The sequence below is a fragment of the Phasianus colchicus genome, chromosome 1 (genome assembly GCF_987193195.1).
Source record: "Phasianus colchicus chromosome 1, bPhaCol1.hap1.1, whole genome shotgun sequence".
NCBI lineage: Eukaryota > Metazoa > Chordata > Aves > Galliformes > Phasianidae > Phasianus > Phasianus colchicus.
Window position 1 is genome coordinate 142,251,452 of NC_143436.1, and position 27,879 is coordinate 142,279,330.

General features: G+C 42.4%; 2 protein-coding genes across 3 annotated transcripts in view; both read left to right on the forward strand.

Moving 5' to 3' along the window:
- Positions 1-1,469: 1,469 nt before the first annotated feature.
- On the forward strand, positions 1,470-11,686 carry ARGLU1 (arginine and glutamate rich 1). 2 transcript variants are annotated; one of them, XM_031613713.2, is made up of 4 exons: positions 1,478-2,146; positions 7,102-7,327; positions 9,670-9,753; positions 10,814-11,686. In XM_031613713.2, exons 1-4 carry the CDS (start codon positions 1,791-1,793, stop codon positions 10,976-10,978), a joined length of 831 nt encoding a protein of 276 aa, XP_031469573.1. In that variant the 5' UTR covers positions 1,478-1,790; the 3' UTR covers positions 10,979-11,686. The 2 variants fall into 2 exon arrangements, 1 of the variants encoding a protein (XP_031469573.1); XR_004169810.2 differs by lacking the exon at positions 10,814-11,686 and having other exon boundaries at positions 1,470-2,146; positions 7,102-9,237.
- A 6,289-nt stretch (positions 11,687-17,975) lies between these two features.
- The window catches only part of EFNB2 (ephrin B2), a 45,395-nt gene continuing 35,491 nt past the window's right edge, over positions 17,976-27,879 (forward strand). Inside the window, exon 1 of the mRNA XM_031613707.2 lies at positions 17,976-19,083. Coding sequence (XP_031469567.1) covers positions 18,956-19,083 — 128 coding nt within the window. The 5' untranslated portion in view covers positions 17,976-18,955. The remainder of the gene's footprint in view (positions 19,084-27,879) is intronic.

A 27,879-nucleotide genomic window follows, 5' to 3' on the forward strand; every position in this document is an offset into this window, starting at 1 on the left:
ATCACTGTCACCAGAGAGCAGAGATTAGCACTGCCCCTCTACCCCCCTTGTGAAGAGCTGTAGGCTGCCATGAGGCCTCCCCTCAGCTCCTCTGCTCTGGGCTGAATAAACCAAGGAACACCAACCACTCCTCACACCTCTAGACCCCTCACCATCTTGGTAGCCACCATTGTACACTGAGGAACCCAGAACTGCACGCTTAAGGTGAAGCTGCACTTGTACAGTAGAGTGGAACAATCCCTCCTCTCAGCTGGCTAGCAATGACACACTTGAGACAGCCCAGGATAGTGTTGGCCTTCCTGGCTGCCTGGGCAAGCTGCTGACTCATATTCAACCTTCTGTTAACTAAGATCCCCAAATCTCTTCCTTCAAGGAAAAGACAATAATAAGCCAGTCAGACAAGAGAAGTAGAAGAAAAGACTCTTTTGACTCTACCCAATGAATAATGTTCTGCAAAGTACGCTTTTAAAGTTACTAAACAAAAACAGGTCTACTAGGAAAAAGTCTTAATTCTGAAAGACACAGAGCAACTGGCTTCCTCCAAAAATTAAGAAACCAAGGACCGCATCAGTTGCAATTTTTGTTATGGTGGAAAAACTAACGATTAACCTGGCGGAACAAGGATAAGGAATCTTACATACCTTGCTCCCTGAGTCACCAGTTCACATTTTCCATCTGACTTGAACTTACTTTTACCAACATACCCACAGTTAAAGAAAGACAACAACATCTAAAGGTGAAGTATTGTGAACTTACGCCAAAACAGACGTTCACTGGTAATATAGTAGAGATTAGCTACAATGAAATAGATTCCAGTAACTATGTAATTCAAGCGAGGACGCAGAAAGACTAATTTTCACAATTTTATTGAGAGGGGAAGAGATACTTAAAAGGCTTTTACTACATGTTGTGGAAATTGTGAGATACGACATCCGACTCCTACTTTGGAATAATACAAGTAATAAATAATTAAAAATCAAGGCTCGACAAAACCCTGGGTTAACGAGAAAACAGCCACTCCTCAGCCACAGAGCAGCTCACCACTGGACGTGGGGGCTGTCAAGGCAGGTCCCAGCTCCCAGGCCTGGGAAAGGAAACCCACCCGCGGGCAGCATCACAGGCATGCGGGAGGCACCGGGGCAACACCTGCAGAACGCTCCGCATACGCAGGCACGGCTCAGCACACTCTGCGTTTTGCAGCCAGTAACCACGGCAGCCGCCCCCCCCATCCCCTACAGTGGTGCAGATCGACGACTCCTCTCAGAGCTGCCGGCCTAATAAAATGAATGTGTAAAGCAGCTAGCAACGCTACCAGAAACGAGAGCCAGCCCTACTCTCCGCGGTGACTTCACAACAGCCAGCGCTACGACTGTGCGCTTGCGCAAGAAAAAGCGCCGCTTGACAGCGTTTCCTCCTCCCAGCAACGCCTGCCATTGGCTACCGAGCATTCCCGAGCGGCTTCGTACACCTCCGGAAAAAAAGCCGAAGGCGGGGGCGAAGGGGAGGGAGAGCAAACGGCTGGAGCGCGGCGTGGTGCATTGTGGGACGGAAGCAGAGAGTCACCGCTCCGTTAGGGCCGCCATCTTGTCTGCGTCCGGACCTGCTGCTGCTCTCGGGGCCTGCTCGTTCTCCTCGTCGCGTGAAGCGGTGGAGAGAGTGAGGACGCGGCGCACGGCTGAGCGGTGCTGATGTGTGCGGGGTCTCCTCGCTCCTCCCTCGGGCGCCGCTAGTAGAAGGGGGCGGGGGTAGCCGGGCGGTCTCCGGCGCGGCCTTTCCTCTCCTCGGCCGGGATGGGTCGGTCCCGCAGCCGGAGCTCGTCCCGCTCCAAGCACACCAAGAGCTCAAAGCACAACAAGAAGAATCGGAGCCGCTCGCGGTCCCGCTCTCGGGAGAAAGAGCGGGCGCGGAAGCGCTCCAAGTCTCGGGAGAGCAAACGCAACCGGCGCCGCGAATCCCGGTCCCGCTCCCGCTCCAATACGGCCCCCTCCTCCCGCCGCGATCGGGAACGCGAACGCGAGCGCGCCTCGTCCCCGCCGGACCGCATCGACATCTTCGGGCGCACGGTGAGCAAGCGCAGCAGCCTGGACGAGAAGCAGAAGCGGGAGGAGGAGGAGAAAAAAGCAGAGTTCGAGCGGCAGCGGAAAATGTGAGTGCCGGGCCTGGGCTGGGGGCTGCGGGGTGTGAGGTAGGTAAGTGGGTAGGGAGGGGGGAAAGAAGGAAGGGGATGCTCCGTGCTGCAGCGCCTTCCTCCCCTAAGCTGGAGCCGTCTGTTCTTGGTGAGAAGGCGCTGAGGCCTTGCTGAGGCCTGCTGCTGCCTGTTTCCCGCCATCCTTCCCGAAAGGTTTGTTTATCGGGGGCGTTGAGGCTTTCCTCTCCGAGTAGGGCCGGCTGCACGCAGCCTCTCCGTCACCCAGCAACGCGTGCTGTCTGTCTGTTGCGCTCTGCGCTGCTCTTAAACTTCGTCCTATGGTGAGGCCTCAGCGCCCGGAGGCTTTGTGCTGCGCTGCCATGCTCCGCGCCCCTCCCCTTGGCGTGGCGCTTGTTGTGCGTCGAGAGGAGGCATTCGGGATGGCCCATCTCTGGGTTTGAAGAAATGTTGAGCAGTCACTATGGTAACTTTGGATTTTGTTGTACTGTGTATCGACAAGGGGGAGAGTGAAATCCGGAGAGATGCTTCAAATGAAGCTCTTCCTTTTATAGTTTTTGTTGTGGAAAATGCAGGTATGCATAAAGTCTGCAGATAGAAAGAAGATTCATTTTAGTAACATTGTGTTACCTTAAGATGTCTAGCAACCTTCTTAAGTGAGAAAGAGGCCTTTCTTCAGCAAGGGGATATAACAGTTATGCTAAAGTGATTCATCTTTGAATGCTTTCTTCACTGGTGAAAGGACTGAACCTAGAGGTAGCGTTTGTATGTGTGAGGCCAGCAAGTTCTGATAATTCTTAGGTGGAGCTTTGAGTTTCTATTCAACTGTGTTGTTCTGATGAAACTCATGTTGTAATTCGGAAGGTCTGAGTTGTCACTTTCAATTTTATTTTTTATCTCCTTCATTTACTTCAAAATTTGGCAGTAGTGTCATGCAGATGCGTAGAAATGTTAAGGGCTCTTTGAGTCGTTGACCCTACCTTTGCAGTTCCTTTGCAGCTACCTAAGTTAATAACAAGTATTTTTTGCACCTCTAGAATGAAGAATTGGAATGCACGTAATTATTTGGGAATGCAGTGAATAATATATCTTGGTATTCGTTTAGGTGCGTCTTATTTCATAGATGCGTCTTATTTCATATGTGTTCTTTTAAATAAATGGCTTTTAAAATATTATTTAAATGGTTTAAAAACTATTAAATAAATAACAAAATAAATGCTGTCTAACTTAAAATACTAAACAGTGTTAGTCTTCGTTACTAAGTTTATTGTCAATCTGTGTCCAGAATTCAGAAAGTGAAAGAGAGAATCAGTTCAAGTAGTTGAAAATGAAGTATTAATAATATTTTAAAAAACATATTTAAAATATTTGACCTTTCTGTTTCTGTGGAGCGCACTCACTGAAAGCAGCCCGATCTGTAGCTCATTAAGTAAAATTTGATGCAGCAACATGCATTTCAAGTTTCTTTTTCTTCTGTGCTAAGTGATCTGTGCGAGTTAGAAAACTTTGTAATTTGAAGATACTCCTGAAGTCCATGTAGGAAGAATGTGATGTTTGGTTGGTACTGACAACAGAATAATAAACTTGTGAGGGAGAAGAAGAGTTGGAAAATACTAGACTGTTGATGCTTCCAGAACACACTTCATGTTTCAAAATGATCAAGCAGTAAATCTCAACGCGGCATAAACCTACGGTATTTGTGTAAGGCATCCCTAATTTGTGTTTTATATAGTCATGTTTGGGAAGAAAAAATACTTGCTGACCAAATTAACTAGTGGACAGATCGTAGATCGTATGTGGAAAATGACTTTGTGTCTATTCAGATCTTAATATATACCTTGACTAATGCTTTTAATATCATTCCAGTTTTCTATTTAATTAAAAAAAAAAAAAAAATGGCAGCCATGTATAATTGGTGGGTTGTCGCTCCACTTCTCCCCCCACCCTTAGAAGTCTGTCTATTGCTAAGCATATTTTGCATATTTTCTACAATTGGCCTTCAAGAAGTAAATGGAAGATACTAAAATTATTTTCACATTAATGACTTCTCTGTTTATATGGAATTATTGCTCAGAGTGACATTCGTGTGTCAAATACCGTAAGTACTTGTGATTTAAAAAAAAAAAAATGAATAGTTGATGTCAACTAGATTGAGGTTTACATCCATGTTTTTAACTTGGCTTTCTTGAGATATCCAGTCAATGATTGGATATAATTATCAGTAGGCACAAGGCAGTCTCCTAAACAAATTGTGAGAATAAATTTTGACTTTATTCTATTTTAATTCTTTCTGCTTCCAGTGTTTGAAGAAATCTGGTCACGTATACAGAACAATTATTATAAATTTATAACGCTGTTATTGCCTGTGCTCATGGAAAAATGCACTACGTGAGAAGATGTATTTGCTTAGTTAAATGGAATACAAATGGGATTTGTGGTGGCAATAAGGATAAAACGTGTGTATGGCATGGTGTTTATTTTGAGTACATCATCAGTTTCTGAAGACATTTGAAAACTTGTTTCAGGCATGAATGTCAGGGTCTATAGCTGTATACTGTCTTTATTCAGTTAGGTAGCTTTCATTGTAGATTTCCCAAACGTTAAAAGTAAAGCTAAAATAGTTGAATAAAGCACTTGAATATGAGCTTTCTGAAAAATGAATTTCTGTAGAATAGAGCCTCTTGTGTGTCATTATAAGACTCATTATGGAAAAAATAGCCCAAAGAGGGAATAAAAGTTTCAGGAAATAAAGCGTTATTTAGTATAGAGAGTATTAAAAAAAAAAAAAATTTGAGCCTTTCACCAACTTTTATCCAAAAGAAAGGGACTGTAAGTTGGAGTAGAAGCATTAACAAAATGGTGTTGATGCATTTTTCTGAATATCTATGCAGAGCTTTTTTTTTTTTTCCTTTTTTTTTTTTTTTTTAATAAATCACCTCGGAAAATTTTGTACTGCTTTTGAAAAAGCGAATGCTGACCTGATTTGTCACTGGAAAAATGGAAGAAGAAATCTTATATTCTGGGCCTGGATGTCTAATTTGGGGTTTCCAGAGCTTTTTAATGTACTTCATTCAGAATACTTTTGTTAAGTATTCTTGAGCCAGGGGAATCTGGGTGCTTTTCAACCTGATATTTTAGATGACTATCTAGATTACAATTTTGTGTGCCTCAGGTTTTGGGTGATCCTGAGTGAAGTTAGGAGTTGGGCCTCATGGTCCTTATGAGTTCCTTCCAACTCTAGATATTCCGCGAACGTAAGTAAGGTAGAAAAATGTTAGCATTATAAAAATTAGAGGGTATTAGAATGTTAAAACAATTGGATTTATTCTGAATCATGGCTTTCTGGTGTTGACAGACCAGAAGATAAGTTTGTTTGTTTTTTGACATGGAGTACTTAAAATGGAAGTTCAGATTCAAGATAAGAAAAAAAAAAAAAAGCCTTTTCCCTAAAGCCTGTGAGAATCCTAAAGAAATAGTACCATATGAAGTACAGCTATACGATATTCGCTTTGTATTAGAACAAAAAAAAATAGCATAGTTAATTCTTGGGTATCTAATTGTCATACGTAATTGGTTACTACCTAGAAGATTTTCTTTCTTCATTTGATAAGAAACCTGGGAATTGACCTAATCATTTTGATGAGGTTTTTTATTTTTTTATTTTTATTTTATTTTTTTTTTTTTTTTTACTGAAAACTTAAATACTGATCAGGCTAAGTAATAATGCTACCTCAAAACAAAAGTAAAAGGTGACATTTGAAAATACTTCCAAAAATCAAAACATGGAAAGCTGTAACAGCTATAAGAATTTATTTGATAGAATTACCTGAGTTGAAAAGGACCACAATGATCATCTAGTTTCAACCCCCTCTGCTATATGTGCAGGGATGCCACCCACTAGACCAGACTGCCCAGAGCCACATCCAGCCTGGCCTTACTTGCCTCCAGGGATGGGGTATCCACAACCTCCTTGGGCAACCTGTTCCAGTGTGTCACCCACCACCCTCTGTGTGAAAAACATCCTTCTGATATCTAACCTAAACCTCCCCTGCCTCAGTTTAAGACCATTCCCCCTTGTCCTATCACTATCCACCCTTGTAAACAGCCATTCCCCTTCCTGTTTATATGCTCCCTTCAAGTACTGGAAGGCCACAACTGGAAGAGCCTTCTCTTCTCGAAGCTAAACCAGCCCAGTTGCCTCAACCTTTCCTCATAGGAGAGGTGCTCCAGCCCTCTGATCATCTTAGTTGCCCTCCTCTGGACTCATTCCAAGAGCTCCATGTCTTTCTTGTGCTGGGTGCTCCAGGCCTGAATGGAGTACTTCAGATGGGGCAGTATTTGGCATACTGTATTTTTGATAATTACGGTGGGAAGCAAAGGAAAGCTGAAGAATTTGAAGTTTGATGTTAAATGTTCATGTTATTGGTGTTGAATTTGCTGTTAAATTTGTGTTAAATGACAAAAACTACACCATACATTCTTACAAGTTACAAATCCAATATTTTAGTATTGCTTCTGTTTAGTTTGTTGCCAAACTAGTTTGTTTTGTTTGACAGTGGTTTGAAGACAAGTCTTTACAGGGTCAGATTGCCTTACTTTGTATAAAATTAAGGGTGATGGATGACCAAGCTTTGATGAGAGGTCTTTTTTTTTTTTTTTTTTTTTCATGTGAAATGATGCTTTTTTGTATCAAGAAGTACTTAATGTCTTAATGTCTTGAGATACAGAGAGATGCTAAATATGTTATGGTCTTAACAGTCCTTATGGTTGCTTGAATGTTCATTTCAATGCACCTTTCAGTGTAGGTTGAAATATTTGGCCTACACACATAGCTGTGTGTATAGCATAAAACTATTAAAAGTTGATTCAGTGGCTTGGTTGGTGCTTTGTATATGTGAGTTAGTGCAACCATTTTTATTGATTTTAAAGTTTATCTTCATATTTGCATTTTCTAGTCGTCAACAAGAAATCGAAGAGAAACTCATAGAGGAAGAAACTGCTCGAAGAGTGGAAGAGCTTGTGGCTAAAAGAGTGGAAGAAGAGTTGGAGAAACGGAAGGATGAGATTGAGCGAGAGGTTCTCCGCAGGGTGGAGGAGGCTAAGCGCATCATGGAAAAACAGTTGCTCGAAGAACTCGAGCGACAGCGACAAGCTGAACTTGCAGCACAAAAAGCCAGAGAGGTAACGCTCGGTCGTTTGGAAAGTAGAGACAGTCCATGGCAAAACTTTCAGTGTCGGTTTGTGCCTCCTGTTCGGTTCAGAAAGAGATGGAATACAACAAATCTAATTCCCTTCTCGTATAAACTTTCATTGCTGCGAAACTTAATTTTTAGCCTATTCAGAGGAGCTCACTGATACTTAAACAGTTATTCTCCTAAAACCTGAACAAGGATACTTGATTTTTAATGGAACTGACCTACATATTTCAGTATTGTTTGAAACTTTTGCCATGGCTGCAGGATTTATCAACGGTCCTTTCTTTTCTGGGGAAGGGTATTAAAAAATCTGTAATTGTGTATCCTTCATTTGTTTCATTTTGTTTACCTAGACTGTAAGAGGCTTTTGCCTTCAGTCAGGCAAAGAGCAGGGTCCAGCACTGAGCTGCAGTACCTGTCTTTAACAAATAGGTTTCTTATTCTTCTTTTGAAACATTTTCTTTGAGTGTACATTGGACTAATGCTGGGACTTCGAGCATAAGCCCATCCACGTCTTCATGAAGGATCTATGTCCAAATCATTATATCCATTTTTAATAACTACTAACAATTCCTTTTTTCCCTAGAAGTTAATGAAAGAGCAGATTGCCCTTGTCTGAAGTCAAGTCAAGCTGAACGTGTGACTTGGGGTTTTTTTGTTGTTTTTTTTTCTTTTTTTTTTCCGAATCAGCAGCTGGAGCAGAAGCTGAAAATGTCTTTCTGTGAGACAGTAATTTGCTACTAAGGGCTTTGATGCCTGCCTGCACCAATCATTCCAGGATCCAGAAATGTCAGGACAAATTTTAAATTTTGGACAAAATTTGCGCTAAGCAGTCATGAGTATCAAATCTTTTCACTTCACACCTTCTTTACTGTTTATCTTCAATTAATATTTTGATTGGCTTACAAAAGGAAATACAGTAGTGTTGAAGCTTTATCTTCATACTAAATATGACACGTCTGTCACAGGCATCTTTAAAATTTAAAACAAAAACAGTCTCTGAGTTATAACAAGTATTAGGGATATTAAATTATACTTGTTCTGTAAATCCAGACTTTACCTATAAAGGAATTGAAGTTGAATTTAGATGTGTATGCTCAGCAAATGCTTTGTATAGGTTTTTATTTAATCATATTTATGACTTTTTTTCATAAGTATTTTTGTTACATTCAGTATGATGCAGAGAAGCCCCATCAGTTCTTTGCAGTGCAGAATAAACGTCTATGCCTGGAGTGGAGTGTGCTAGCTAGTAGCTGGTTACTAGTCATAGTAAGAAGTTTTCTCTTCATATGCTTGCTTTGTTCATATTAACTTTTTTTTCTTACACAGACACAAACCTCTGGCTTACTTTAAGTCTTCCAAATATTAAAATAATTTGAATATCTATTATGTGAACTGAAACACCTCAAAACCTTTCACGCAGTCTTCATATTTATGGGTTGCATAACAAAGTTCCATAAAATTCACCAAGAAAACAACAATTACAAGGCTTTATTTCCTGATCTTGCCTTCCCTGGATTCCAGAATTCCAAGTTCAGACTGCTAATGACAGTTTCAACTGTCTTAAAATTGTCAAAATATTGAATGTAAAGTCCATTCTCCCCATGAAGGAAGCCCATAGCTCCACGAAGTATGGATTACCATTTGTATTTTCCACTAACAGTAAATGTATTTTTCTTATTAATTGTTTGCCTTAGGAATGATTTACATATTTTTGTTCCTTCCTATCATAAACATCTGCATTCCTCAGCTCAGCCTTCCTTGTATGTTGTTTCTTTATAAATGGTTGAGCTGCTGATGCAGGTATTGCCAAGCTAACAGTACAAATCATTTTAAAGAGGAAGCTGGCGCGTATGGCAGCCGAGGAGCACACTCTGCAGGACACTGGACAAGACAGTAAATATTCAACTTTTAATGCTGATTAAAGGAGTATAGGTAAAGAATACGTAGGTATACTTAATTGGTGAGACAAACTATTCACTTTATTTATATTTTATATATTACTTTTAATTTGGTAAATACTTTCCAGTTTTTGTAGTTGTCCTTGTTGATTTGTGTGATATTAAAGTTGTAGTAATAAATTGTCAGGATTCTGTGATTAGGGAGGGTTTAGTTGGTTGCTGTTTGGACTGGGCGGGATGATATAAATTTAGTATTAGAGATGAGACCGATTTTTAGTGGCTGCACAATTTACCGTTGTGAGACAAAATAGGTGGCTGTAAAGCTACCACTTTAAGTCAGTTCACGAAAGAATTCTGAGAAAGATTAGTGAAAGTGCAGAGATGAATGTTTTACTTTACTAACATCTTACCCTGTCCTCCCCTTTAGGAAGAAGAGCGTGCAAAGCGTGAGGAACTAGAGCGAATACTAGAAGAGAATAATCGAAAAATTGCGGAAGCACAAGCTAAACTGGTATGTAAAGATATAGTTAACAGTTTTGTAGGGGAATACAGGTCCCTCTGCCTGATTTGCAACAGTATTAAAATAAACAAATCAGTGCTTTTTAGAATTTAACTTACCTGTTGCTGGTTATGTCAACAGTACTGTTGCTCTCCTTCCCTTGAGCATAACTAACCAGATCTTTAGCAGTAACAGTAGTCTGAAAAAATTGGTCTAGTGCTATGTTAATTTGGAGCAGAATTGCTACCTTTAGAATTAAATATGTTTTTGTATCTGACAGGAAAGGATGAAGTAAGTTAGCAAAGACATTCAACTTGCAAAAGAAATTACTTAATTTTTCTCACTGAGCAGGACAAGTGTAAACTGGATTTGAGACTTTTGTAATATTGATGCACAGTTGCTGAGCAGGAGTAGAAGTTTGAGTAGAAGTTTAAGACTTGAAAGTTATAAAAGTCAATTATGTTGATATGCAAACTGATTTAAACAAGTTCTTGCCTCGTGATGATGTTCAGTGTGGCTTAGCTGGCTCTAATCACCTCATGTTAAAGTTCAAGTTGTTAAATGGTACAATGAACAAAATAAGCACCTCTTAGACTAGGAAGAGTTGTAAGGATTGTAAGTCAGTATAAGGACAGGCTTGTTAAAAATTAAGTAGAAATTGCTTTGAATTAGGAGGGTCTTTGAGGTAGGAGATCTTTGTTAAAGGTCTCAACATTTCATTATTATCATTTCATTATATGCTGACTTTATCTGATGTGACAGATGTCAGGCAAATTTCTCTATATGCTGACTTGCTTAATTATCATGTAATACATTGTTTGCAAAACAGTGCTGAAAAATATTTCAAGTAAACATTCAAGATTCTGATATGTTAGCTGTAAATCTGTAAAAAAAATTTTGGCTCTTCTGCATTAATTTAATGTCACCATTTTTTAAATAGTTCGTTGAAACTGACTATGGCGTCTAGCTCAGGTAGATGCTCGCACTACTATGTGGAATTGGTTGCAGACTTTTAAATTGCTTTTATGACTGCTAAATATGCTGGCCTAAATTCTGCCATTTTCATACATAGGCTGAAGAACAATTGAAAATTGTTGAAGAACAAAGAAAGATTCATGAGGAGAGGATGAAACTAGAACAAGAGAGGCAACGTCAGCAAAAGGAAGAGCAAAAAATTATCTTGGGCAAAGGAAAGTCTAGGCCAAAACTGTCCTTCTCACTAAAGAGCCAAGATTAAAATGCAACTATGAACTCTTACAAGAAGAAAAAAAAACATTTAAAAAAAACAAAGCAGAAAAAAAAAAACACCACCAACAAAAAAAACTTTGTATGGTAGCTTCATGTTGAAGTGTTTGTTTTTTTTTCTCTCAATTTTTTTTTTTGTCTTTTTATTTTTTTTTGAAAATCTGGAAAGTTAGCTTGTTCTAATAGGGGCTGTGCTCTGCAATTCTTAATTTTTTTAAAACTCCATAAAGGTAAACCCTTATCAGATCATTGTTGCCTTTTAGAGAACAGTTCTCATACATTTGTTTCTGTATTAGTGGTCTGAAGCACATCAGGTCACTTTGAATTGTGAATGATCTGATAAGGTTTTACAGACCTACTGATCAGAGTTTGACTCTGATAATTGACAGAACTTTATACTGGGTATTGCTGACTCTTAATTATTTTTTTAAAAGTCAGTGAATACATGAGTAAATTGCCATGGTATTACTGGACCTCTGTGGCTTATTGTTAAATCAGTGTCCTATGATACTGTCCCATTGTTGCGCTTGATGTTCCTGATACAGGTAAGGAAATAGTTTGTCATTTCTGCTATGAATACATAGGGAGAGTTCAGTATTGTCTCTGTTAGATTTGTTTTTATTACATTGACAGCATTCAACCAGCGTTCCCATTGTGTAAATAAACCAATTTGCTGAATAAAGTGAAAGTCTTAAAGTCATATGTTTAAGTAAATTTTTTTAGTACACTTCTATAAACAGCTATAAGAATGACAATTCACGTTATTAAATGCAAGACTATAGTGGTATATTTTTAATTTTGCTTTAAACTATTGTGGCTTCTCCTACTTACAGTGCAAAATTACACACAGTAAAAAAAATCCCTGCAGTTGTGAATGTTTTTGATGGCTGCTGCTGTTTTCATGAATGTTGGTTTTGTGTTTTTTCCTTCTGACAGATACTTATTTCAGCGGTATTATCATGTTTAAACAGCTGTATGGCTTACTGCACTTACATCAATACTTAAATATCGAATCCCCTTCAGTTTACCTCATAATATAGTATACTGCTATAAGTTAATATCATTACCATATAATGAATCAGATCCTAAAGGATTTAGAAATTGAAGTTTTTTTTTCCCCAAAAGGAAAGCAGAAACTAAGATTCTGTTTAAATGAATTGTTTTAGAAGACTGCAAATGCAAGCTCGTATACAAGATCTTGAATGTTATCCACTATTTTGAAAGATAAAACAATAGATGGAAAATTATATTAAAAAATCCCCTTTTTGTATACAACTCTTTTACCAGAGCCTGAATTAATATAGCTTGTCCACCTCTGAAACTTCTCTCCTACCAATATGCAACATCTGTAGTATACATAAAATGAAAGAAATCAGTAGTTGCCTGCATTTGAATGTTGCTGGATAAAGATGGAAATAATTCCTGATATTCTCTACGGATCTGTTTCTGTAGATTTGCCAAATGAAATGTAAAGCAAGTTGAGTGTGTCACTGACAGCAGCATTCAACATGCTTTGTATGAAACCTGGGCTTGGGGGCAGATGGATGTGTATCGCTTTGTCCACTATGTCAAGAAAAATGCAAAGACAGTAAAATATCTACACTTAACTGTACTTACATTTGTCTCTATATATTGTATTACAAAAGAAGGTTGAAGGTTTCTTAATGCATAAAAACAAAGGCTGAAACCAAATAAATCATGTACGTGACCTGTTGGCAGGAGCAGGCTGTATTTAAAGCTCAACTGATACCTGTATTTCTAAAACAAAACAACCCCTGTTCCTTTAAGAGAAACAAGCTATTAAAAGTGGATATTCAAACAGACCTATGCATTTTTGTTTCCTCTTCTAAAAGCAAGAAGCTACATTGTCATACATGCAGCTGTGCTGTTAGGAATTTTTGTTTCAAGTCTCTGGTTTTGTGTTGAAGAGTAGTATTTGGTTTTTATGCTTAAAATCATGTAGACTTAAACTTTGTTCACACTTCTAGGACTACTGTGTGGACAAAATGTTTTAGTTAGAATTAATTAATTCCATGACTTCCTACCTGTGTTTCTTTGTCCTCAAAAAAAAAGAAAAAAAAAAAAGAAGTACGAACAGATAGTTTTCAGAGGTGGGCAGAAGTACAGGTGGTGGGAAATGTTCTAGGCGTTAGCGTCCTGTAGACGTGGCATAGATAAGCTACATATTTGCATTGTTCTGGTGGGGGTGTTTGTTTTTTGGTTTTTTAGTTACTGTAGGACTTCAGGGCTGCTTTTGATTTCTAGGGAAATATGAGGGGCGCAGTTTGGGGATGGTTAAGCTGACATTTGATAAGAACTTCAGAGATATTTATTTCCCTTTGATACACATCTGATGTAAAGTCTGTTAATATGCAGTCTCATATTTAGCTAATGATTAATCTGAGTGGATGTCAGTCTCCATTAAGATATTAACTTACCTGGAAAGCTTGCTGAAATTGCTGCTAGAAATTGTATCAGGTGATTTTTTGTTATTATATTAAAGTTTGGAGTTTAAACTTCCATTTTTTCGGTTACTTGAACAGCTTTGTTGTGTTTTGTTTTGTTTTGTTTTTTTTCTTTCCTCCTCATCTCCAGGGAGGCAAGTAAATCATTTTCAGTTGCTGCTGCCTTGAGCAGTATTCATTTTCCATATTTGATTCTAGAGGAGATTTTACTTTTTCTCACCCACAGTCATAAAGGTCCTGGAGAATTATTTTAGTATCAGGCAATGTATCCTTCTGGCAGATGCAGGAAAGAGCAGAAGGTGTCATAGTCCGTGCTCTATTTCATAGTGGAAAGAAGTTGCTCTGGAGGTTAAACTGCCCATTGGTCTTCCCACGTTCATTTATCATTATTTTTCTAAAAATGTGGAAGGCTGAATGCTGTGAGATGTACTGGAGAGCTGGCGTCCTAGAAGCTTCACAAGTCAGAGACTTGAGTTGCTCATACCTCTTAAGCTGCTGAGTGACTGCATACTGCATATAGGAAAATATGCCAGTACTAGCTTAAAGTATCAATATTTTACCCATTCTCTTGTTTTAAAACAGAAGCGTACATCTTTGGTGTCTGTTGCTCTTACTGATTTGAGGATCATAAACCCGTCTTTCTGATGCTGTTAATGTGCCCTTTATTTGAGTATTTCTCTGCTGCTCTTTAAGTGTACCCCAAACGTAGAGAGGCCTGCTCTCAGAGTTGTTTGTGATTCATTTCCAACTGCACAAAACATCTTGTTAAGTGTTCTCAGAGTATTTGGGGCTGTGTACTTTGGCAAGCAGCAGTGAAATGATTAGCTGTGCTCTTGTAGAGTCTTGACTTAAGTGCAAGTTCAAGTAAAATTCTGGTTTGATAAATACTGTTCAGTTTGCACTGCAGAGGTGATTTATTTCAGAAAGAGAGTTGCGGAGGTATCTATGTGCCAAAGACTTTCCGATACAGATATGGTAGCAGTGCCCAGACTCGAATAGTTTTGAACAATGAGTGAACTGAGTGGAGCTGAATTGTGACTTTTTCACACATCTGTTTCATTTTCATGCTAGTGCTACCAAATGTATGCATGTCAGAGGTATTCTCTCTCTCGCCATCCCATCGCTTCATTAGCCAGCTGGGGAGTACTGCATCTCTCCTGACATTTCCATACTAAACAAGCTAATGTTTCCTATCATCTTTCCTGCACTGACATTTAGGCTATGTTGGCTCAGTGGTCAGCTGTGAAAAAGGAAACATAAACCCTCATAAAAAGAGGAGTAGTGTAGTAGAGGTTTAGTCGCTGTTTCTTTCCCACCCTATCTCTCTACAGATCACAAATAAATAAGAATTTTTATTTTCACTAAATGGCAGTGAGAGTCCATATAAAAATAAATCAGAGGACTGAAGTGAATGGTTAGAATGTATCAAGTTCTTTTCCGATATTTATTGCAAGGCTGCTTCAATTCTATGGCTATATTTAGGAAGAGCCACGCTCATTTTCTAAAAAGCTATGGTTAACCAAAATTGCAGTTATAAAACAGGCGTGGAGAAGTACTGAAACATCTGGATATACATTAACTCTACCATAAATACAGAAGATACATTGTTATGGTGTTAATGGTATTTTAGGAACTTCTTCAAGTATCTAGCATGCTTGGCCTTTTGTACAACCAATAAATGCTGTGTTTAAATAGCTTTAAAGAAGTGGCAATAGCCCAATCATTTATCTCTATTAAATGTGGCAGTACTTGTTAGATCTTTTCCACTTTTCTTTTGGTAATTTTTTGAGTAATTACAAATGAGGGTGGGCTTTCACACTTCAAAATTTCCATTAAAAATTTCCTGCCCCCTGTTTTCTTATTTTGTAGAATCATAGAATGGCCTGGGTTGAAAAGGACCATAATAATGATCATCTAGTTTCAACCCCCCTGCCACGGGCAGGGAAATGATGAGCTGTTATTTCTGATATGTGCTTAAAAAAGCGAATGCAGGATATGGGCCCAATCTTGCTCCGGTTCAAATTAGCTGCAAATTTTGTCACAGATTTCTTAGGAAATATTTATGCATCGCCCTCCTCAGTGCCAAAAAGAAGCCAAAACAAATTATTCCAGGACAAACCCGACTTTTGCCGTGAGGCTGGCTGAACTAAAGGAAATAGAGCAGTGCAAACAACAGAGCCATGATTTTTATCGTTACTTTTTCTCTGAAGGTCACCCGCACTCGGCGGCTCTCGCTTGCTCGCCTATCCGTCCTTGCCCGTGGCCTCCCACCGACCGGCATGGGCAGTCGGGGTGTAGTGGGGATGTGGGGCATCGCTCCCCAAGGTGCCGACAGGATTTCCTCCCCAAAAAGCCTGTCCCTTTCCAGTTAGTCTGTCAGGAAACCACATTCCCCGCGAATCCCAAAATGCGCTTCTCTTCGACTTCCTCGTGAAATCACCACCCGCGATGAAAAAAAAAAAAAAGCCGCCTCAACTTTGTAATTTATTTTTCAGTTATTATTTTACCCCCTTCCCGTCTCCTATTCCCACGTCTCCTGTCCGAGGCGATACCCTTGGAAGCAGCGGGGCCGCGGGTTGCAGAGCACCGGGCCCTCGGCAGCCGAGCACCGCCCGCTCCCCACTCCCCTGCTCCGACCCGCAACAGCTCGGCCCCGCTGGCAGGAAGGGGACCCGAAGCCGCAACGCTTTGGGTTTTTTTTTTAACCGTTTCTGATTGAGATATCCCAGAAATAAGTTCCCATTTTTCGCTGGGATCCCAAGTCAAGATGGTTTTGTTATTGTGGGTTATAGCGAGCACGGTGAGGACAAAAACAGCTGTATTTACGCAGAATGATTAGCCACTGACAATAGGAGTCAAGTGATATATTTAGCCGCAGGAGGATATTTTCAGACAATACCAGCGCTCTTCATTTCCTCCGGTTTACTTAAGGAAAGGATACGGCGAGTTAGAGGTCACCGTTTACTCACAGCTTTCACAAAACACCGCCCATCACCTTTTGCTTCCAAACAAACAGAAAGCGGCAGCGTGACAAAATCTTTACACTTTACACGTCGGTGGTGCTGGAGCGTCTATCGGGCTCCGTGTTTACCTTGGTTCCCGCCGGGCTCCGCGCCGCGCATTTGCTCACAGTCGGATAAAAAAACGCTTCGCTCCGCGGCGGCCACCGACGCGCAATCTGTGCTTCTCACTCGGGCGTTAAGCCCTGGGGAGCGGATCTTTTTCCCACCAAAGCGCGTCTCCGGCTCTGCAATTCCGTCCCGCCTGCGAATTCAAATTGAATTAAGCAGTTTACTTAGAACGCGTTCGATGTTTGGTGCGAAAAGCAAACTGCAGCCGCTCTCCCTGCCCGTCTGCGCGACGTTCGCCCGCCGATTTTTAAATGAATGCCGATATTCTTCTGAGAATAAAATTACATTTAGTTCTTTATTTGCAATCCTTTGTCGCGCGCTTTTTGCTCACTTGAACTAAACGGTAGGGAAACGACTGAGGGAGCGGCGCCGTTATTTCCTGGGATTTAACTTTTAAGCCTTTCTGTAGATACTATTTTGGCATGAAATCCCTGCCGGAAGAAATTCTGCAACCCCTCTGGCCTTCTCCTTAGCGGCTGTTCACCGCCGCGCGGCTCTGGACGCAATCCGTTCGGTTTCCAGCCTGGCTGGGAGACCCCCAACCGTAGTTCGCGGCTCCTTTCGGGGGGAACCGCGTGGGCTCGCGGCCAGGGCACGGCCGAAGGGCGCAGCCGAGGGGCCGCCGACTGCCGCTAGTGGGAGCTGTGGGGCCGTGCAAGCGGCGCCGGGTCGAGAGAAACAGGGACGGAGCCAGGGCAGCGGCGGTGTCCCTCCTCCGTAGGTCCTCCGCAGCCATCGGGCGAGCGCATCCAGTTCTGTCCGGGCTTAATAATAACTAAAGTGAATGGTGACGTGAGATAACAGGGCCTATGAGATGTGCGAGGGGCTGAAAAAAGTCAGGTCCGAAAATGCAGTCCCATCAGTGTGGAAGGGCAGAAAGTGGCGGGCGTGAAACGACGGGGGCATGAACCCGGCGCGGAGTTCTGACTGTCACCGCCGGTTCCGCCGGTTCCAGCCCCACTCCCACTGAGGGCCGGGCTGCCGGGTCGCCGCGCAACCGGAGAGACTTGGGAAGCCCACGGAGCGCGTAGGAGCGGGCGGCCGGCAGTGGACAAGGAGAGCCCCAGTCCCATTCCCGGCTCCGGCTCCAGGCAGACGCGTGCTTCCAAAGCGCTCAATTTTAGCAATGACTTTTACTTCTTGCTTTTTTTTTTTTTTAAAAAAAAAAAAAAGCTCGTTTTTTCGCTTCCCGGCTGCTCCCCTTCCCCGTCGGCCGCCCGCGGGGCCGGGGGGTGTTACCTGCCGGCTGAGCCCGGCCCGCCGCGGCCCCGCCCGCCGCGGCCCCGCCGCTAAGTGACACGCGCGGCGCCCAACCAGCGCGGCGGCCCGGCGGCGGCCCTATGAGCGGCGGCGACGGGGCGGCGGGGCCGCGCTTATATGGCTACGGCGGCGCTGTGCCGCCGGCCGCGCTCCTGCGCCGGGGACTTCGCCGCGGTGGCAGTGGAGTGCTCACGGCGGCGGCGCGGCTGAAGGCGCCGCGGTGGTAACGGAGGCGGCGGGCGCCGCTTCTTCTTCTTCTTCTTCTTCTTTTCCGCCTTCTCCGTGTGAGCTACGCGTACGGCTCTCCTCCTCTCGCCGCCGCGGCACGCACTGCGGATCTCGGGAAGGGAGAGAGAAAAGGAGGTTTTGACGCCGCGACCCCCTCTTCTTCTAATTATTTTTTGTTGTTTTTTAATTATTCCTGTCGTCCTTTGCCCCGCTCCGGGATCCGTGCTGGAGCCAAGGACAGCAGCGGAGCCCCCGGGGGTCGGAGCGTTGCGGATACGCCTGCCCGGCAGCACGGGTGCTGTTTCCAGGAGTGGATTTATGGACTCACGGCTGCGTCCGAGCCGCTCGGAGCAACGCGGGCCGGTGCCCGTGTGGACCTCACGCTGCGGGGAGCGCTGAGAGAGAGCCGCGGGAGGAGCCTCAATCGTGGCAGTGGTCTAACCTCTTGATTTCTCCCACTGCCTTTTTATTATCGTTTTTTTTTTTTTTAATTATTGTTATTATTATTTCTACTCCGTTTCACGCGAGCCTTAGACGCTGTGAATGTGTACGGCGCACTGGATCCAAATGGGAGTTGGCAGTGTGAGTGGCATCTTCCGAGGCAGTCGGGGAATCCCGAGCAGGAGGAAGGACTGAGCTGCTGCCCGTTCCTGCCGTCGTCGCTCCGGAGGTGGCCTGGATCTTTACCCCGCGGAAGGAGTGTCCACACGCGCCTGGCATACATGACTCAGTAGATCGGTGGCGGTTCTCGCCCAGCCTCCGATAAACCGCCGCGGCGCGTCCTTTTCGCCTTTTCGCCCCGTCCCGGCGGCCGGGGACAGCGGCAGCCCCCGCCGCCAGGTGCGGGGGAGCCGGGCGGGGACTCGGAGGCCGCCCGCCGGCACCATGGCAGCGCGGCGGCGCGACGCCTCCGCCTGCAAGTACTGCTGGGGAGCCCTCATGGTTTTATGGAGAACTGCGCTGGCCAAGTCCATCGTTTTAGACCCCATCTATTGGAATTCATCCAACCCCAAGTAAGTAGGAGCCCTCCTCCTCCAGCCCTCCGCAGCCCGGGGACGGGGCGCGGGGCTGGGCCCTGCCGGGAGGGAGCGGGGCTGGGGGTACCCCCGTCGCCTGGCTCTGCCAGGAGGGGCTGAGGGAATCTGGGAGGGGCGGTGGCCCTGAGCCGAACCGTGCGGGGCTGCCGCCCCCTGTCCGGGGTGCGGGAGGGAACCTCTTCTTGCGGGGTGATCCTCTTCAACTTCTCCGTCTGCAGATGCACGCTCAGCCCACTGAGCCCAGCGAAGCTCCATCTGGTTATAGCAGGGCTAAATTTGGTTGTGGAGTTGATGGTATCAAGGCACATGGCAGTGAGTAATGAACTAAGCATTACCCATCACACAACCATTTAGTGTCATTCTTCATTAACAAACCCAGGCAAAAAAGTACATGCGCTCCCAGAGCTTTGCTATCAAAGCACCCTTAAAATAGGAGCATGTCCTTCAAGACCTTAAGTATAAGAAATAATGAATGCTTTGGGGAACAGGAACTTTTTGGAAAGTGGGCCGTTCTTCTGAGGAGTTTACAGGATGAGAGAACTTTTGTCCCTTTCATTTTTGACATATGCAAAGTAAAAGTTGGCTTTCTCCAGCGGTGAAACCCTTTGAACTTGGATGATGAACAGCACCTTAGCAACGTTTTTCCATGCTAGGGAGAAAGTCTGTAATGAAATAGTAAGCTTCCCACCAGGAATGAGTTGGAGTAATTTCATCTAACTCATACTGCATCTTTAATGATATATGTATTTAAAAGTAAACCGTATACACTGAATTAATTGAATTTTAAATTTCCCATTAAATCCAGTGAGTACACGTCCATATTCCCGAGGGGCTTTTTGGAGGAAATGTTGTGCAGAAATGAAAAGAAAGGAGTATTTCCTGGATTTGGGGTTTAATCCTGTGTGGGTGGCAGACTCTGAAAACTTGGGGAAGGTTTCCAAGTTTTGGGCTCAAAGTGGCAGCCTATGTTGACCAAGTAGTCTCACTTTGCTGTCGTCATTCCCCATCATTATTGGAGAGAAAAAAAATCATTGAAAAACACTGGCGGAGATTAGTAAAAATGAAAATACTTGCTGCGAGACTTCTTCCCAGATAAGTTTTCTAAGGCAGACTGACAGGAACACTGCAGACTACCCACTGCTACGTTTTTATTCCCAGCACTGTGTGACAAATGACCACATCACATATATACCAGGTGGGAAGCCTGTTAAGATAACAAAGTTTAGCTCCGGTCTCTGGCTCTGCACTTCCATGCTGTGTGCAGCCACAGCCTTTATTTGGCTTGAGGAAAGGTATGACAGGATACCTGAATATTAAAATAAAGCGAACCGCCCGGCTTGCGGCGGGCTTTAGCATGCACTTTGAGCTCGCTGGAGTGGCAGCTGTGGGCCGGGCTGCGCTGCACGAGTGGGCCTGCTGTGCTCAGGGCGCAGCCCGGCAGGAAGGGGAAGGCTGTGCTTCCCCAGCCCTGTACGCCGTGTTTTCCTACAGAGGTCACTCTTCCAATACAGAACAGCCGCTGCTCCGGCCTCTGCAGCTGCTCCGTTTCCAACCTGCTTTCCCTCTTTTTTTTTTTTTTTTGCCTTCCAACTTACCGTGGTAGCTTTTTATCGGCCACCAGTGAAATGAAAAAAATATCCAAAGCAGCTGAATTCAACCCATCTTACAGAGCCTGGGGATACGCTTCCTTTATCACATATAAGTTGTGTTTCCATTTGGCGGATTCTAAGATTTTTTTTTTTTTAAGGCTTGAATGTTGTTAACGGTAGATCTAATGATAATATCTAATTACTTTTTCAACTTAAATGCATGCTTAAAAATAGGTTCTGCTGTTGATGTAATTGAGTTTTCTTGAGTGATTCATTGAGGCTTAATCACCACAGTGAAGAAGTACACTATTAAAATTAGTCTTTTCAATTGCTGGGGCTAGTGATTTATAGGCCACTCGGAGGCCTCTACTTTGAGGAAGCTTACAAATGCATTACCGATATTGCTGCCGGTGAGACAGCTCCACTTCTCGGAGCAGGATTTCTTACTAATTCTTGTCACAATTGTTTGCCCGAAGGATACTGAATAATTTCTCCTTAGACGAGGTTGTCTTCACTTGGAATTCAAGCTGCTTGAGAAGTAAGCTGCTGAATGGATCTCAGCATAGTATAATAAAGCTCCTTTCCAGGCTCAAAATAATAACTATCTTTAGTGCTGGTTAATTTATTCAGGGAAGCTATGCATTTAACTCTATTGAAAGCCTCGGTGCATAAATCTGCCGAACAGGTAGGCAATTAAATGCTGGGAGAAGTTATTAGTCAGGTTAATATAAAGTAAGAAATAATAAATTTTAGGTTAAGGTGAACATACAAACTGAATTGGTTTTGCACTGAAGTTTAGAGGTTGTAATTTCTAGCAGGTGGCAGGGATTGAGAGCATGCGGTAGCTGTTTGAACACAGACTTCCCTGCCCTGCTCTCCTGCTTTTCTCCCTTCCCAGAGCTCTGCTTTCACTGCCTCAGCCCAATCACAGGAGGTGTATTTAAGTGACACACACAAGATAATTATACCTGTGACTTTATAGCTTGGGAGGCTAAGTGTCATTGTTACAGATGTCTTTGTAGGTGTTACAGACTTCTCATTTGAACAACAGTAGATTTCATGATATTGAAATTACAGTGAAAAAATGTGTTCTGTACACTTAACTCCCGTTGGTACTTTTTAATTGGGGACTTTCTGCCTTTGCCATTTCTGCCAAGATAAACAATGTGTATAGATTACCTCCGTTACACCTCCCAGGCGCTGAGTGCTGCCTCTGAAATGTATGATGGAGCATACCACTGTAGAGTGTATTTCAGTCAAACCTCAGAGAAATCTCATTCAGAACCCATTGTTTCTATCTCAGTGTTGCTATGCCTTGCGTGCTGTAGGTTGGTGAGCAAAGCAGTTCTCCTTGGTAACATGTGGAAGCTTATCCTCAAAACTGCTGCATTTGACACTGACTAAGTTAGATTACATAGCTCTTTTTCTCTATCTCTGATAACCAATTATATATGGGATATTTCACAGTCCATCTGTGAATGCATGCTCAGATGTCAGAAACCAATAAAATAAACTACAATTAATGACCCTGTTAAATGGTCTGTTCAGCGGCATATAGACTAGTCTGCTTCTTATTGTATCTGAAATTCTTATTTTTGTAGATAAACAAATGCGCATTCACCACCGATTGAATAGCCCCTTGAACTATGCTCTGCAGTCTGCATTTGGGTTAATCTTGTCGGTTTTAATATAGAGAGAAAAAAGGAGAAAGCACCAGGGGTGGAATTGTTAGTGCTTTCACATCCACATTCCTCACATTTTGTCAGGATGATAAACTGTAGGTAATGGACAGTCCTTGTTCCACAGGACAAGTGAGCCCGGCGAAGCACAAAGAGCTTGCTAAAACGATATCTCACAACATGTTTGGTAGCCTCTTGCTAGACAAGAATTTATTTGGGAGTCGAATGTCATGGGAGTACACTTTCTAACCTCAACAATTGCAGCTTCAAGCTGAAGAAACAGGAGTGGAAGGCTAAAACGATTTAAACACATGCTTCTAAATTGTACCCAAAACATAGCTGTTGACACTTGGCATGCTAATACAAGCAGTGAGTGGTGGCCTCCAGTCCATTTGATATCTCTGGTGTTTGTAGCCAGGTCTTAAGACAAGTGAATTACCAGAATGAATTTGGAATGAGCTCACAGCCCAATTTTTTCACTTGGTTATTTTCTCCAGCCTTTCATATGTGCGGTATAATTGCTAGATGACTTATAGCAATTATTGTAAAGTATGTTATCTGTAAGCTGTGCTGTATTGTTTCACTTTGTTTAATGAAGTAATTGCCTTTAGAAAGTCAGTGACTAAAAGTCAAGCTAGAATCACAAAGTTCTGTCTTCCCACACATAAGAACACCTCCTTCCCTCTTTTTTTGCCTCCCTTCCTCCTTCCTCATTTTATTGCTTGAGGTGTGATACTTAGGATGGTCTCAGATTCATCTGAGGTTCCTGCAGTGGGAAGGTGGTGGAGGGCCTGAAGCGATGGCGGTGATGTTCTGGCATACATACTGGCCTTGCAGGCCTGCACAGCAGCTTCTTCGAGGATCTGGTCTGCCTCAGTCGTACAACCTGCAGTACTTGAAATTGCTTATTGCAAATGAGAAGAAAGTGTTCTTCTGAGAAAAAAAAAAAAAAAGTAGTGATTAAAATGTTATTCATGTGAGCCTAACGTCTGCCTGCCTTGACTGCTGACATAAGGGAACCTGTTTTTCAGGTCATTTATCATGCAATCTACATGGATTTGCTTATGAGCTCATTCTTTGTGAGGCATTGTGGAAACTTAAATAGGAATGTTACACTGCTTGAAATATTTTGATTAAAATATGCAGTGCCATGGAACTATAAACTTTCAAGCAGAGCACGGTTCTGGGGGCGGAGGGGGGAAGGGAGTGGCGGGGGAGCGGAGTTTGGGAGGGAGCTGCCTGGAAAGCAGAGGAAGGGAGGATGGCAAAGGGACCACGATGTCAGAAGAGCTTGGAAAAACTCCTGTGGCTTCATTGTCTCCTTAAAGCTGGGGAACACAAAGACATACGCAGCTCAGCCTTTCTCCCATGATGGAAAATGTAAACCGTTGACACAGCTCCCATGTTTAACTTGTTTAATTCTCATTTTAAATTCAGCACTATACCGGCCGTGTGAACTCTGAAGATTTCTTTAGTGTAATCCATTTTGTAGTTCCGAATCAAAAACAAAGTGAAAAGGTCTGACACAATTTGCTTTTATTTTTAGGCAAATCAACCCTGGTCATAGTTAATAAGGGGATTACAACCCAGACTAGGTCTTTACAGATGTAATGTAAATCAAGGGCAGAGTATAAAGAAACTGATCCCTTTTGATTGAAGTATGGTAAAAAGGCATAGAGAAACTAGCAGCAGTAATCTGATTGTATGGCAATAAAACCACCATTTTCTGTCTTTCAGATAAAAATAATGTGGTAAATCCATGCAGTTCATAAGATGCAAAGGCAGATAAAGGGTGATGCCATGGCAACATATAGATTAGCTTGATGTTAGAAATGACACGTCTCTGAAAGGGGTGCTGGAGACTAAGGGCCTTGCTCGGGGCTGCGGGGCATTATGTGAGAGCCGCACAGAACTTGGGAGCGGGATTAGGAGGTATGAAAGCCCTACTTGTGGCTTGGGCTGGGTAAAGCAGCGAAGAAAAGCTGCTCAGTTCTTGCTCATTGGTGGTGTATAATATGGTAAAGATAGATTTCATTTTGCTGCTCCATCTGGAGAGGGGGCCGGCTGAAGAGGCAGGCTGCGGTGGTGAGGCTTGGAAAGCCTTGTTCCTCGAGGCCTGGCCTGGCAGCAGCCATGTGCCTGCCTTCGTTCACCTGCACAGGGACAGGTGGGGTTGGGGTTATCTGCCCATAAAAACAGAGACCTTGCGATTTCGGATGTGTTTTGGGCCTTGCTGTCAATCCCAAACTCTGTGAGAGCAGCACAAACGTGCTGCGTTGTCCTTGCCCCAGCCAGGTGATACGAAGGCATTTCTTGTGCAAAAATAAAAAAGTAATAGGAGAAATAGAAACCAAAGCCAAAAACAGCATTCTTTTCTATTTATCAGGAAAGCTTGCAGATAACCGAATTGATTGGCTTAGTCTCTAGGTGGTGTTTACTCCTGAAAGGCTGCCTGAAATCTAGAAATGAACAGAGATAAGCATCTCCACCCCCCCATCCCCAGTCATTGGGATGAGTTTGCTGTCAGCTTCTTGGTTCAGCCTGCGGAATATAGCCATTGCTTTGTCATTTATTTTAAGCGATCTGCAGCTGCAAAGGTAGTAAAATACCTCTCCCAGTGCAGCTGCTTGTGTGTTTTTTTTTCTTGCCTTTTCTCATAAAGCGCCTTCCAAGTAGTTAAGGCTTGCTTTTCTACCCAAATAGCAACCATAAACGCCCAGAACTTCAAGTCAGCATTACATTGCAAATCGGGGTTACCATTCGAAAGAGAAATATTTACTTTATTGCCTGCTCATTTGTCTACTGAAGGGAAAAAGAAAGTACTCTGCATTTGTTAGGCAGTCTAGACATAAGGGAAAAAAAGCACCAAGCCTACAATAACAGTTGTGTCTTTCTTTAGTGGGAATGAGCCTCGGATGAGCTCGGCAAAATGGGATTCATGCTGTTTGTTTGGCAGTGGCTTGGACACTTTTTAAGGGTGCTTTTTTTTTTTTTTTTTTTTTTTTTTTTTTTTTTTAATGAAGATGTTAATTACATGCTTGAATTTATCATTCTTATCCTACCCTATAGTAAACTGGAATGCTTCACAGTTCTGCCTGGAAAGGGAACTCCAGAATCCAAACTGTCAAGCTGCTGATGTCGATGTGATTTAGCAAACGAAAAATAAACAAGTGCATATAGGGAGCCGAACAGATTGGTGTAAGTCTGAAGTACTCAGATATGTTTCCTCTTTTGCAGCTTAACCTTCAGAAATCTGTATCAAAAGATCCAATTCATTTGCTGAAATTCTCCAAAGCACAGGGGCACCCTCATCTAATTTACAGGCCGGTCACATCCAAGCACCTTGCATTCTGCATTTGACAATGATTGCTAATGGGCCATTCAGCTAAAGTATTTGCTTGTTAACAGGGAACAGAGCATGATAAATGTCCAGCAAGCTTGCGGCCTCCTTCAGCTTTTCAAATGCAGACTGGTGCATATTTATGGCAGGCAAATGACAAAGAGAGAAGCTGAATTACTCTGGCCTTATGCTTTCTGTTAGAACAAGGGTTAAAGTAATTAAAGAAATAATGCAAAAACCGATGTCCTTTGTTTGCCAACCATTATCCAACATTTAGCTTTCGAACCTGCCTGTCATGTCACATTTCAGAAATGTGCGAGATAAGACTCAGTCCGTTTGGCAAGGCACAGAAAGAAGTAGGTAATTCTTTGTGGAGGGCCTCCTGTGCTGGGGGTGCCAGAGCTGTCCCAAACAATCTGCAGGTTTCACTTTCCTGAACCAGTTTGCACTATTCTATTGCACGTCAATTCAAAGGTGCACTTAAAACACAGAGGTTTTGCAATTTGCACTTAGTTTCCCTAATTGAGGGGGTAAAAAAAGCATTGAAGCTGTAAGAAAACAAGCATATTTGCACTCAGTCTGTTCTGAACGCCAAGTATGAAAATAAAGAGGCAGAACAAAAACAGTTTTGCCGTTGCTCCTCTGCCATCAAGGACAACTAGGTCTTCAAAACTGAACTGGTAGAGCACACATAGAAATTCCTTAAAATAATAATGTCTGCAGTGTCAGTCTGAATTAGTTGATGGTTTTGTTATTTTTGTTGTTATAAATACATGTTCGGGGCTAGCCAGATACTCAAAAATCTTCAAGCAGTCTTAAATATAGGATAACAATCAATAATTTTAAATTCCATATTTGACTATGTCTTTAAGGATTTTGTATTTTCATTTTTAAGCTGATAAGCTTGTTTAAGGCTTCTGTCTAGCTCCTGTTTAACTCTATGAAAATATCTCCAGTGACTTTGGAATTACATTCGCCTTCAAGGGCTCTACAGTATAATTGTTTGGATTTTTAAAATTATTATTATTATAGGCAAAATTTTTAATTTTCATGCAATGAACAAAATCTATCGTTTTCATTCAGGAAGAGAACATCCAGGTTTCTTTTTTTCTGCCAGCTCTGATGCAGAGAACTTTCTTTTGATGTGATTATATACATTGTCAAATACAGCGAATAAGGGCAGGACCTCTATCTTTTTTGGCAATCCTGGCCAGCCAACACCCACTGTTTATTGCGGTATCAGCATGATAATTATAATGCAGCTGATTTAAACTTTGATGTAAGTCTGTGCTTTCTTCTGGTATTAAACACAGGTCCCAAGCCAAAAAAGATAAAGGCTGGTAGAGGATTATGTTGCTAGGCGAATCATTCCTGATGTAGAACATATACATAAGTTTCTTCTTTTTTGCCTATAGTGTTCTTTTTAAATGTCTCAATTATTGGTTAAAATAGAATTTTCAAAACTCTTTTTAGTACCATTTGGAGCTATGTACACTTATAAGAATAAACAAGTTTTGCGCATCAATGATTAGATATTGGAATGGTATGTTAGCCTGAAAAATCTGTGTTGTTGTAAATTACTTCTCACTGTTTTGTTAGCTTTCGTTTGAATAGTGTATTAGGTATTAGGTACCCATACCAAAAACAGTGGTGGGAAAAGTGAACAGTGCTCTATAAAGGGAAGTGCATGTTAAAGCTAATAAGAGGAATTTAAAATTTATTATTATTATTAGTTAAAGCCTAGTTGCAATTGAAAGTTATTTTATTTTGAATTGGGAGATCTGCCAGACACCAGGCTGTCAGAGCTGAGAAGGCTCAAATCAAGTCCAGGCCTATTTCTGCAGTAAACGGGAATCCTGGCTCCTTGCCTGTGGATTCATTCAGGAAGGCCCATCTGGCTTTTGATGTTCTGCAAGTTTGAAGCAGTTTGTCTAAGGAACCTATGCAGCAAGTGCTGGTGAAAGCACACATAACACATAACTACAGTTCTTACTCTTCAAGTGGTGCATCATTTTGCATTTTCGTTTTTGCTGTTGGTTGCCATCTGCTTACCTGCTGCTTAAGCAGTGGTTGGTTTCTATACCTGGTGAGATAAAAGTACAGATTTGAAGTGAGGCACATCTTGACTTCTTTTGAGGTTTTGCAGTCTCATAGCATTCACTGT

What these genes read in the sequence shown, in the direction of transcription:
- ARGLU1 (XM_031613713.2), top strand. Translation starts at nt 1,791, where the DNA reads ATGGGTCGGTCCCGCAGCCGGAGCTCGTCCCGCTCCAAGCACACCAAG. An exon ending in TTCGAGCGGCAGCGGAAAAT is followed by an intron (nt 2,147 to 7,101) that starts GTGAGTGCCGGG and finishes TGCATTTTCTAG; the next exon opens with TCGTCAACAAGAAATCGAAG. An exon ending in CAGCACAAAAAGCCAGAGAG is followed by an intron (nt 7,328 to 9,669) that starts GTAACGCTCGGT and finishes CCTCCCCTTTAG; the next exon opens with GAAGAAGAGCGTGCAAAGCG.